At 43.5% G+C, this 12,609-nt stretch overlaps 1 protein-coding gene across 1 annotated transcript; it reads right to left on the minus strand.

Moving 5' to 3' along the window:
* Nucleotides 1–2,955: 2,955 nt before the first annotated feature.
* LOC148851132 (auxin-induced protein 15A-like) lies at nucleotides 2,956–11,564 on the minus strand. The gene is made up of 2 exons (XM_088944443.1): nucleotides 10,904–11,564; nucleotides 2,956–5,999 (listed from the first exon to the last, which is right to left on the minus strand). Exon 2 carries the CDS (start codon nucleotides 3,408–3,410, stop codon nucleotides 3,093–3,095), a length of 318 nt encoding a protein of 105 aa, XP_088800569.1. The 5' UTR covers nucleotides 3,411–5,999; nucleotides 10,904–11,564; the 3' UTR covers nucleotides 2,956–3,092.
* Between the last annotated feature and the right edge of the window lie 1,045 nt (nucleotides 11,565–12,609).

The following is a 12,609-nucleotide window of genomic DNA, read 5'->3' on the forward strand; positions in this document are numbered from 1 at the left end:
CCTCTGCCTGTTCATGTTGTGTCGGAATTAGAAGAAGCTGCTTCTGAATCTCCCGGCCATGGACAAAGACCGGTTTCTGGATGAATCAACGGTGACTTATGAGAGGATTCTAGTTAAATGAGAACAATTGAACTAGACATATCATATGCAATGCCAACTGTTTTTGCTTGACAATTGTTACAAAAGGAAAATAGAATTTGGATTTGAGAGAGCTAAATATGTGAAAAGTGTAAGAAGTTATGAATAAAAGTCTGCAGGACAGGGCTACTGACGCTTACATACCTCGTGGCTAGTGCCACCGTGGGTTTAGGTAGCGACATGAAAGTACGTAGGCGGTAGGTCCACACTGTATATCGTTGTGGGTTGGCCTTGCCCTAGTATTTTTATCCAAATTAGGACTGATATTTTTATGAGTGGGCATATGGTAATATATAGTTTATACGTACATTTCAAGTTGTGAAAGTTGCAAGGAAACATTGGACGCCTCTTCATTAGCTTGATGCATTCATTTGTTGTTTGCACAGATCTCTACGTAACACATTAAATTCTCCTGAATTCATACCTAACTAATATTTGTGTTTAATTATTATACCAACACCATCACATGGATACATGGATGTAGCCACCACTTGGTAAATGCCTCTGTACCATGGGTGATGGGTCCGTGGATGAATAACTAGAAAGGGGAGAGAGAGATGGATCTTCAATAGCTAGGCCCATTGGTTGCAAGGCAAAGCCATGTGACCCTTGAAGATCTGCAGGTCTTTCAACAGATCCAATTTGGCAGTCGGCAGTGACTTCACAAGAGTACTCAAGACACATTAGGATTGAAAGGATCGACAACACAGTCAGTCTCACCACATGCCCAACATTTCCTCAAGTGACTGGCCAAGTGGGGTTTGTAGTGAATGACATTCAAATCTTTGATAATGTGTTAGAAGACAACACACCATGTGATTTCATGATCGTGTGTTCAAAATTTGGTATTCCAGCCACATATTCTCTCTCTCTCTCTCTCATTCTCTCTATATATATCTACCCACATTCTGAATGAACGTTCATCGATCTTTCCACACTAGCTAGCCTTCATCTCGGTGCATGCTTTCAGAGCTTAAGCAAACTTTGAGATCCATATTCAGTCACTCTTTCTCTTTTCAAGTTACCTCCTCAGAAGCCATGGGTATACGATTGCTAGGGATGGTTCATGCAAAAACCCTTCTCCGACGTTCTCTCTTACCTTCTGCACCAATCGTTAATGTTCCCAAGGGCCATTTTGCAGTCTATGTTGGTGATCAGGCTCAAAAGAAGAGGTTCATTGTTCCAATATTTTACTTAACCAACCCTTCCTTCCAAGATTTATTAGGCCAGGCAGAGGAGGAGTTTGGGTTCAACCATCCAATGGGTGGTCTTACAATTCCTTGCAATGAAGAGCAATTTCTCGACCTTACTTCTCGTTTGAGTGGCTAGTGAGAAGAGAAGAATAGAAAAACATCAAATTAAGGAAGCCAATCGAGTAAGCATCATCTGCAAGCTCGCCAGATCACAACTTCAAACCACTCATGATTACAAACAAGTGGGAAAAGAGTGCGCTTAAAAGCTTATTGGAGAAGGGAGCATTGAAGCTTTCTTTGGTTTTCCAGCGAATCGGAAGATTGTGCTAGCAAATTGATATGGATCGATCTTTTCAACTTTAATTTGCAAAGCATCTAGCCGTTCTCTATGTGTAAATTCACTTTTGTACATGACCAGGGAGTAAATCTCCCCAATACAACATCATTCAATATATATATATATATATATATATTTGGATGAAATACAAACATCATTCAATAAATTCGCTTAATCGTTTTTCTCTTTGAATCATTTCTGTATCTCCTTAAAACATCCTTCGGAATCGGATTTGGAATGTTCTATTTCCGTAATCTCCTTGATTCAGATAGGAATGGGAATCATGGGTTTTCATTCACAAGATATACCCGGCCAAAATAATTCTTTTTAGTTGTATATTAGGCTGCATTAAGAAGCAAGGAGTACAAACGCTGCATTTAGAAGCAAGGAGTACAAACGAAACGCTGCATTTAGAAGCAAGGAGTACAAACGTAAAAATGTATCCTAGTATGCTACAAAATAATTAATGTCTGATTCATGTAGTTCAAGATTTTTTTGCCCATTTAAACAACAGAAATTGAATAAAGATATAAAAAGCGCAATAATTACAGAAGAAAATAACAGACCATTTAAATAAATATAAAAATAATAAATTGATTAAATAATTTATAGGAAACAAAAAATGTAGGGGAATTTTAGAAAAAAACAACAAAAAAAAGGGAAAGGCATAGAAATTGCATACAAATAACAAAAATTGAATAAAAACATAAAAAGTGCAACAGTTACAGAAGAAAATAATAGATCATTTAAAAGAAATATAAAAAACAGATTGATTAATAAATTATAAAAAGTAAAAAATGAAGGAAAATTTATCAAAACTTTCAAAAAATAAGAAGTGCAGAAAACAACAAATAACAAATCATTTAAGCATAACCTGGAAGAAAATAATAGATAGAAAAACATAAAAAATGCAAACATGATAGATTTAAGAAAACAGAACATTTTAGATAGAAGTTCAAGCCATATATATGACCAGTACAACCTTGTACCTCTAATTGATAGAAGTATAATATGGAGGCATGAAATTGCGGCACAAACCCATGCCCGTGTTTTGGTAATTACAGTATTATTTGACTGTACCTTGTACACTTTTTTTTTTTTTTTTTTAATTTGGCAATTTCTATGATACAAAAACTTCAACCAGAGACCCACTTGAATTTCAATGAACCATTTGATTGGTTATCTGTTTTTAGGTAACCATACCATGGAGGGTATATGGAAAGGTAGAATTATGTAGATGAAAAACGTTTGGACAAAAATGATTATTTTAAAAATTAAAACTAAAAATGATGGAAGATCAAAAGAATTCTATTGTATAATTTTCCGGAGGATAAGGAACTTCTTCTCCCTCTTCCTCAACTCTTCTACAAAAAGCTATTTACACTTGATCACTAATTTCTTTACACAATGTTATCATTTTCTAATCATAAAGTACACAAACAAGATGTGAGATCAAGAAAGTCATCTTCTTTGCAGGGGATGGTGAGAGCACCCATTGGATGATCGAATCCGAACTCCTCTTCGGCCTGACTTAACAAATCTTGGAAGGAAGGATGGTTCAAATATGATATCGGAACCACAAATCGCTTCTTCTGACTCTGAGCCTCTCCCACATAAACGGCCAAGTGGCCTTTTGGGACATCCAAGGTTGCTGATGAACTAGATTGGTTTGGAGTCAGGAGGAAAGAACGTCGAAGAATCATCTTAGCATGAGACAAAGCAGCAGGCAAACGGATGCCCATGGCTTCTACGTAAGGTGAAGTCAGAAAGAGTTTGCAGATCTAAGAACAAACTTTTAAGAATAGAGCTAATAGCTAGGTTGCAATTTGTGAGGAATTGGAAGGTGAGATGGTATATCAAACCTGTATTTGCATGTATGTATATATAGAAGAAGCTATCGGATCAGAATTAGGGAAATAATCCCCATGCCAACAAATATTGAATGACGAGTGGTGAAGAGGCAGTTCACAGTTGGTTGAGACATAAGTCATGAAGGTTCACATGGCTTTACCTCCAGATCCATTGTCCTTATTTTAGTTAGTTAGGTCTTCAATGGGACAAGGAATGCCCTATCGTGTCTCCAGAGTGAGAGGACGAAAATAGACAGAAACAGCCTAGTGTCTACGACCCAACTTGACTTGGAGGAGGAACAAGCAGACGCCCCTATAGCCTTAGTATATATCACCCATTCTGGCCACCGAATGTGAGGTTATGGCCTTCAATCGAAGTTTTCTTGTAATTTGTAACGTGCGACTTTTTGACTGGGTCAAGCCAATCAGTGGTAGCATGGATCAGTGGACCAAGTCAATGGTTTTCAAAAAACTTTTGGGTTGTAGTTTGCCGGGTAGTTCTCCATGATTTTAAAAAATGATTCCGAAATGAAATTTTTCTAACCACTAGTTTTTGGGTTAACGGTTTAATTATATAATTTGAACGAATGATTCATTTTAATAAAAAAATTTAAAAAATAAAAAATGATAAAAAATAATTGGAGGTAGCTTATTTTTTGGGATTTTAGAGTATAAGGGCAATTTTTCACCCAAGACATTATTATCCGAGATGCATGCATCCTATAAGATACATTTTGTATTTATTATTTTTATGACAGAGTTACTCCTTTTTAATTTTGTCAACAGACTCAACCTTTTCTTCATTCTTGACTCTCTTCTTTGAGACCGGATCTGTCCTCACACAGGGTGCCTCACTTGTGCTTCACACGCACATCGTACCATACCATGCATTGGGAACATCTCTCGTATTTATGAGTTATTATTCACAAGAGATGTTCCCAATGCATGGTGGATGTGCATGTGAGGCACCCTGTGTGAGGAGCAGATCCCGTTCCCTCTTCTTCCTATTATCATTTCAGCAAAAGCAATACACTTTTACTGATTTTTCAGTTGTTAAACGAATTATATTTTTCTTTAAAATTAAAGAATTTCATTTGCTCCTCACGGAGCACTCCTCAAAATTAAAGAATTCCAACCATAGTTTTTAAAACCGAACCGGTGACTGAACCGGTCAGGGGTCCGGTTATCAGTTCGAACGGTCCGACAAAAATCAACTGGCCGTTCTGACAAAAAAAAAATCTAAAAATACAGTCAAAACCGTTCAAACGGTTAACCGGTCGGTTCAGCGGTTTGCTGACCAAAATCAACTGTTTTGGGGGAAAATGGAACCGGTCAGGTGACTAGTTCCCGATTTTTCCTTTCCGACCATCCAGTCCAATTCGGTTTTGAAAACCATGCCTTACACCAACTTTCACACCACATTTAGATTATCCAACTATGCATTGGAAATATTTCCCATTAGACCAGTTCATGGACTAGGCTTGGATATTACTTTTGTCAAAATTTGAATGGGCCCAGCACGAAACAATGTAAACTTGAGTGAAGCCCATCTCACCAACAGGTCTATTCTCTATGAATTAGAACAATCCTGTTTTTTACAAAACAAATCCATTCACTTAGAGATGCTGTAATGGAGTGGAGTCCGGATCTGCTCCTCACAACATGTTTGATTAGGCCCTAACAACTGGTCCCAACAGCCTTTGCAATTATATATTGGAAACATCTCACCATAAATGATAAGGGGAGATGTTCCCAATATACCTCTCTGCAAATTAAGGGTTGTTGTGATCAGTTGTTGGGACTAGATCTGGTATCTCTCACATCATCATCACAGCACATCCCAGCCATACATTAGCAACATCTCTCCATAAATTACAAAACAAGTATGCCAGATGTTCCCAATTCACGCTGCACTCTTTGAATTCTGAGTTTCACGAAAATTAAAATTTCAATCTAATCACAAAATGGACCATTACCGAACCATCAACTGAACCCAAAACAAAACTCTTTCACACACCAACCATTTGATCAAAGTCTCATTCAAGCTTTAGCCTCTCTTAACAATTCAGATTGTAATTCACAATTTCTTAAAAAGGGCCCAAGAAGATTCCTTCGTCACATGTATGCCTGTCAGGAATTTATGTGGATGTGGATAGACTAGCCACCCCATCTTCTTTAATTCTTAGGCTTGTCTTAGCATCTGTAAGATTTCGAATTCTGAAATTCCGACTAAGTAATGCTTCTTGATCTTCTTTCTTTCTTATTATAAGTTTTCCATGATTGAATGAATCCACAGAGTCATAATACCCTTAATGCTCAGCAAGTGTTGTTTATCATCAGTTATCACTGGCATATATAAATGAACTTGGACCAGCCTTTGCATCTTTTTTTTTTTTTTTTCCAAATAGCTGAGATCAAAACTTTCAGTACATTGGCCAAGGCCCTGCTTAGCTGTAATGAGTAGGATCTCCTTGATGTCCCCTAGAGGATTTAAAGCTTCTAAGAGATTCATTACCACCATTGTAGATCAAAGTAAAACCATTCTAAATGATGTTGATAAGAAAATTATGAGACCAATTAATTCCTTCCAAACTCTTCACAGAAGAGGTCTGGTTCCTAGCAGGCATAAACTTGGGCTTTATCCAATTTCAGAACTACGAAACAATTTGAATTTCTTCTATTCGCCCTTCGTCTAATAATATCATCGAGGACTTTATATGTCATTAACTCTAGTGGTTAAACGGGAAATGGTATCATGTTTCCCAGAATTCATGTATTAATGTTTATGGATTATGTGGCTACTCTTGGGAAGGAAGTTTTTATTCATCTCTAACAGAGCAAAAAGTTAAAAGCATTGCTGCTCCACAGTTTCTGCAATTTAAAAGGATTTGGTGCACGATAAGAGGTCTCCTTCAACCGATCAAGCATTGTACAATGGTGTGAGTTCTAGAAATATGGCTAATCCTAAGAAATGGGAAAACCACGTTGTTGTCCCAATTAACCATAACCAGGTTCGTCATAGATATATCCCTTCAATAAATTACTGGGTTAGGCCCTTATGGACAAGAAAGACTCATTTGGCCCTCATGAGATTCCACCGTGTCATGCTTAAAGTCCCAACAACTCCTCTCTTCAGAGTTCAGAGAGAGATGTATGGCACAAAAGGAATTCGCTTTGAGTTGGGCAAAAAATAGGACCGAGCACAGCCTAGAAAGAACTGGTTGGCTGATAATGGGCCTTTATTGTAACAAAAGCCCATTCGGTATTTTAAGAGGCAATGCTTTGAGGCCTGTCATTCATTATGTCTAAGGCAAAGAAGCCATCTTTGTTTGGTTTGGTCTAAAATGTGGATGTCTCTAGCAGAACTGGACGTTTAACTTCTCTTGGATTCTGATGAGGGCAGATTTGGCCCTCCAGTGAAATTGTGACACGTGGCACCTCGTGACAACTAGGAAAATACCCAGTCAACAAATTTACGAAGTTGGTGACCCACCCGGGCACCAGTCTGGCCGGCTTGGTGCAACCTGCGCGCGACACACGCGACCTGCGCGAACTGCACGCGGCACGTGCGACCTGCGCGGCGCTCGCGGCCTGCGCGAGCTGCGTGCGGCGTGTGGCCTGCGCGACCTGGCCGACCTGGACCAGCCTAGCGCATGATCCGGCCAAGGCGCCCACCGAAGAACCTGGTCTAGACACTGACCCGCCGACTGACACAGGTGCCGACCTGACGACCTGGCCTAGACATTGACCCGCCGACTGACACAGGCGCCGACCTGATGACCTGGCCTAGACACTGACCCGCCGACTGACACAGGCGCCGACCTGACAACCAGGCCTAGACACTGACCAGCCGACTGACACAGGCACCCCTCTGACAACCCGGCCCAGGCGCCGACCTGGCCGCTTGACACAAGCGCCAGTTTGACGACCTTGAGGAGTTCACCACCGTACCCCGGTTCTGACAGGATGCGACGAGTCTTACCGTTTAGAGGCTTTTCACCCATCTAACTCGCCAGGACTCTAGTATATAAAGACCTCACCCCCCAAAGGGGAGGGGGATGGAAGGAAAAAAGGGAAGTAACCCCTACTCTCTAGCTCTCTCATTATCTTCAAAGCTCTTTACAATAAGAGTGCTAACTTAAGCGTCAAAGAGCCCCCTCCGGGAAAATACCCCCGGGACCTCTGATTCAGTTCTCGCAGGTCCTTCAGCTCCCGCCGCCTACAAAGAGGAGCAAAAGATGAAGTTCTCGCAGGTCTCTCAGCTCCCGCCGCCTACAAAGAGGAGGAAAAGATGAAGTTCTCGCAGGTCTCTCAGCTCCCGCCACCTACAAAGAGGAGGAAAAGATGAAGTTCTCGCAGGTCCCTAATCTCCCGCAGCCTACAAAGGAGAGAAGACCACCTCATGCTGAGGGCAGTCGGATTGCGCCGCACCAGGGAGCTTCAGCATTCTCTAAGGCATTGGCCGCCTAATAGGCAGCTCGCCACCAGGCAGTTTTCCATCAGGCAGTTCGCCACCAAGCAGTTTGCCCCCAGGCAGTTCGCCACCAAGCAGTTCACCACCAAGCAGTTCGTCACCAGGCAGTTCGTAGTTTGTCACCAAGTAGCTCTCCACCATGGGGCTCGCCACCGGGCAATTCGCCACCAAGCAGTTCGTCACCAAGCAATTCTCCCCCAGGGAGTTCGCCACCAAGTAGCTCGTCACTAAGGCACGCCACCACCGGGTCAAATAACGAGGTACTTATCCAAAAAATTTTACATCACAAAACATTGGTACGTGGCCGAAAACGGTTACATCAATTGGCGCTGTTTGTGGGAACACGCTACAAAAAGCTAAGTTCTCATTCTACAAAAGCTAAGTTCTCATCTTACCAAAACTAAGTCCTCACTTTTTAGAAATTGAAGCTATCGCTTTATAGTTTACATTTTTTATAAACTCAGAGACTATGCAGGGAGCTAACGGACTAAGTAGCTCTACCAACCTTACTTTCAATTCAGATAATGCCACATCAATCCTTTCCGCAAGGTCCCCCTACAAAGATGAGCTCTTCGTGGCTTCCGCGGGAGTTGGCGGCCAACTGACTATATAGGCGCCCTTACTGGTCGAGCCTTCCAAGCCTCCCGTGTGAGCTGGCAACCTAAAGTTAGTAGTGCTACCCCCGAAGGTCGAGCCCCTAGTAGCTTCTTGTAGGAGTAGGTGACCGGCATTACGAAGCTGATGCAGGCCAAGTCTACGGGCCACATTACTACTTAAGACCCGGTCGCCTCTCCGGCACGGGCAAAAGTCAAAAAAGAGTAGACTACGAGTCACTCCCAAAAGCCTACGGGCCACATTACTGCTTAAGACCCGGTCGCCTCTCTAGCACGGGCAAAAGTCAAGAAAGAGTAGACTACGAGTCGCTCCCAAAAGCCTACGGCCCACATTACTGCTTAAGACCCGGTCGCCTCTTCGGCACGGGCAAAGTAAAAAAAGAGTAGATTACGAGTCACTCCCAAAGCCTACGGGCCACACTAGTAATTGGATCAACACTTACTAGCTCATTGACTTACGGGCCAAAAGAAATCTACTCCCTTCGCTGAGTTACTATCAGCTCGGGAGTGAGGGGCTATTGATGAGGGCAGATTTGGCCCTCCAGTGAAATTGTGACACGTGGCACCTCGTGACAACTAGGAAAACACCCAGCCAACAAACTTACGAAGTTGGTGACCCACCCGGGCACCAGTCTAGCCGGGCTGGCGCGACCTGCGCGAACTGCACGCGGCCTGTGCGAACTGCGCGTAGCTTGCGCGAATTGCGCGCGGCGTGGCCTGCGCGACTTGTGCGAGCTGTGTGCTGCGTGGCCTGCGCGACCTGGCCGACCTGGACCAACCTAGCGCATGATCCGGCCAAGGCGCCCACCGATGAACCTGGTCTAGATATTGACCCGCCGACTGACACAGGCGCCAGCTTGACGACCTGGTCTAGACACTGACCCGTCGACTGACACAGGCATCGACCTGATGACCTGGCCTAGACACTGACCCACCGACTGACACAGGCGCCGACCTGACGACCTGGCCTAGACATTGACCCGCCGACTGATGCAGGCACCCCTCTAACAACCCGGCCCAGGCGCCGACCTGGCCGCCTGTCACAAGCGCCAGCCTGACGACCTCGAGGAGTTCACCACCGTACCCCGGTTCTGACAGGATGCGACGAGTCTTACCGTTTAGAGGCTTTACACCCACCTAACCCGCGAGGACTCCGATATATAAAGACCTCACCCCCCAAAGGGGAGGGGGATGGATGGAAAAAAGGGAAGTAACCCCTGCTCTCTAGCTCTCTCATTATCTTCAAAGCTCTCTACAATAAGAGTGCTAACTTAAGCGTCGGAGAGCCCCCTCCAGGAAAATACCCCCGGGACCTCTGATTCAGTTCTCGCAGGTCCTTCAGCTCCCGCCGCCTACAAAGAGGAGCAAAAGATGGAGTTCTCACAGGTATCTCAGCTACCGTCACCTACAAAGAGGAGGAAAAGATGAAGTTCTCGCATGTCTCTCAGCTCTCGCCACCTACAAAGAGGAGAAAAAGATGAAGTTCTCGCAGGTCTCTCAGCTCCCGCCACCTACAAAGAGGAGGAAAAGATGAAGTTCTCGCAGGTCCCTCATCTCCCGTAGCCTACAAAGGAGAGAAGATCACCTCATGCTGAGGGCAGTCGGATTGCGCCGCACCAGGTAGCTTCAGCATTCTCTAAGGCATTGGCCGCCTAATAGGCAGCTCGCCACCAGGCAGTTTTCCATCAGGCAGTTCGCCACCAGGCAGTTCGCCCCCAGGTAGTTCGCCACCAAGCAGTTTGCCCCCAGGTAGTTCGCCCCCAGGTAGTTTGCCCCCAGGCAGTTCGCCCCCAGGCAGTTCGCCACCAAGCAGTTCGCCACCAGGCAGTTCGCCACCAGGGAGCACCACCAGGCAGTTCACCACCAAGCAGTTCGCAGTTTGTCATCAAGTAGCTCTCCACCAGGGGGCTCACCACTGGGCAGTTCGCCACCAAGAAGTTCATCACCAAGTAGTTCTCCCCCAGGGAGTTCGCCACCAAGTACTCGTCACTAAGGCATGCCACCACCGGGTCAAATAACGAGGTACTTAGCCAAAAAATTTTACATCACAAAACATTGGTACGTAGCCGAAAACGATTACATCAGATTCTCATGGAAGTGAATAAACCTGAGAAGTGTGTTGTGTTAGGGGTGCGTTTTCGTGTCTCTATGCTGCCAATGTTTATTCCTCGGTTGCGACATGATAAGTTCAAGTTGAGATAACAAAGGAGACTAGTGAGAAAATAAAATTGCTTTGTAATAGAAATCTACTTTGACATATTAGACTTATTGCTGAATGAGTGAAAGGTTGTACTTACAATACTCTTCCGCAGTTGGGATGCTGTACCGCGGTTGCAAACTTGATATGGCTTGTTGAATTAATTTTTCATATGCTGGTTGGGTGAGTTGTTTCGTCATCATATCCGCTGTAAGATCCATATCAATCATCCTCAGACCCATGTAGTTTTTCTTAGGGTCGGGTAAAGTCCGCAACAGATATTGGTCTATTGATGAACTGGCCTGGTTTTCGATTGTCGTTTGGCATATTCACCACGTATGGAGTGGTATCTATGTTTTCAAAATTTGGAGAAGGATGCTGCCGCCGGTGAATGGTGATATATAAAACCGAATTCTTCTCTTTCCTACATCTAGCTCTTCCTCTTCCTCTTCTAACAGAAAAACAATATATAGACCTAGAGATATACTGATAACTGCATGCATGAATCAGTTTTTGACACAATATATAGGCCGATGCTTAAACACTGCAGGTCCTTGTGTCGGGTAAGCACTCAACCAGCTGGTCTGTGATGATATTTCTATGCTTCACCATACATTAATAAATAGTTAAAGCATGTTGAGGAAGCTACAGGAAATCATTGCATGTTACTCTGTTAGGTTGATGCATTCATCTCTTGTTGCCACACGTCTCAATCATAATTTTTTTTTTATTTGATTTCAGTCTCAACTCTCAAGTTTTGTTTTGAAGCCCCTTCATCAGTCTCAGGCAGTAGCCAGTAGGCCCAAACTTGAATCTTCTTTTACAGTACACCAACACCATCACATGGATATCATATTATGCTGTCTTGCAGCTAGGCCTAGCTCTGTACACAATGGGTATGGTGCCTAGTACATGTTGCAGCTAGCTAGCGACATGTGGTAACGTTCTTGATTGATGCATTGATGCATGAGGTAGGGAACATGTACTAGTTACGTTTTTTGATGAGGTGGGTCTTGAACCGACCTAAATGGACCCATTGGTTACAAGGCAAAGCCATGCGATCCTTGAAGATGCATGGTGGTCCCTCGAGACAGACCCATTTGTGCCTCATAAGTCATATCAATGTTTACTCAAGTGGTCAAGTGGGACTTGCAGTGCATCATCGTGATGTGCTGGCAAAGAGTTATACGGGGCAAGCCCATGTGATTTCATGAGGCGTGTTCAGAATTTGGTATATCCATCATCTAAGTCTGTCTAACTAGTCAACATTCATTCATTTGTGTAGGTGATTAGTTTTGGGCCACATTACATAGCGTGTTGTGTATATATATCTACCCTTACTCCCAAAGGAAGTGCATCGATCCATCTTTAATTTCAAGTCTAGCCTTTACACCTCCCTCTGAAATTTAGAGTTGAAGCAAACTTCGATATCCATTTTCGTCGGTCGCTCTTTTCCTTTTCAAGTTACCTCCTCAGAAGCCATGGGTATCCGATTGCCAGGGATGGTTTTTGCAAAAGCCCTTCTCCGACGTTCTCTTTTACCTTCTGCACCAACCGCTAATGTTCCCAAGGGACATTTTGCAGTCTATGTTGGTGATCAGGCTCAAAAGAAGAGGTTTATTATTCCAATATCTTACTTAACCAACCCTTCCTTCCAAGATTTATTAGGTCAGGCAGAGGAGGAGTTTGGGTTCAACCATCCAATGGGTGGTCTTACAATTCCTTGCAAAGAAGATCAATTTCTCAACCTCAATTCTCGTTTGAGTGGCTAGTGATCATGAGAGGATCGGAATGCAGGAGACTCAA

Source organism: Nelumbo lutea, chromosome 5 (assembly GCF_056320005.1).
Source record: "Nelumbo lutea isolate HS-2025 chromosome 5, American lotus-T2T, whole genome shotgun sequence".
NCBI lineage: Eukaryota > Viridiplantae > Streptophyta > Magnoliopsida > Proteales > Nelumbonaceae > Nelumbo > Nelumbo lutea.

What these genes read in the sequence shown, in the direction of transcription:
- LOC148851132 (XM_088944443.1), bottom strand. Translation starts at nt 3,410, where the DNA reads ATGGGCATCCGTTTGCCTGCTGCTTTGTCTCATGCTAAGATGATTCTT.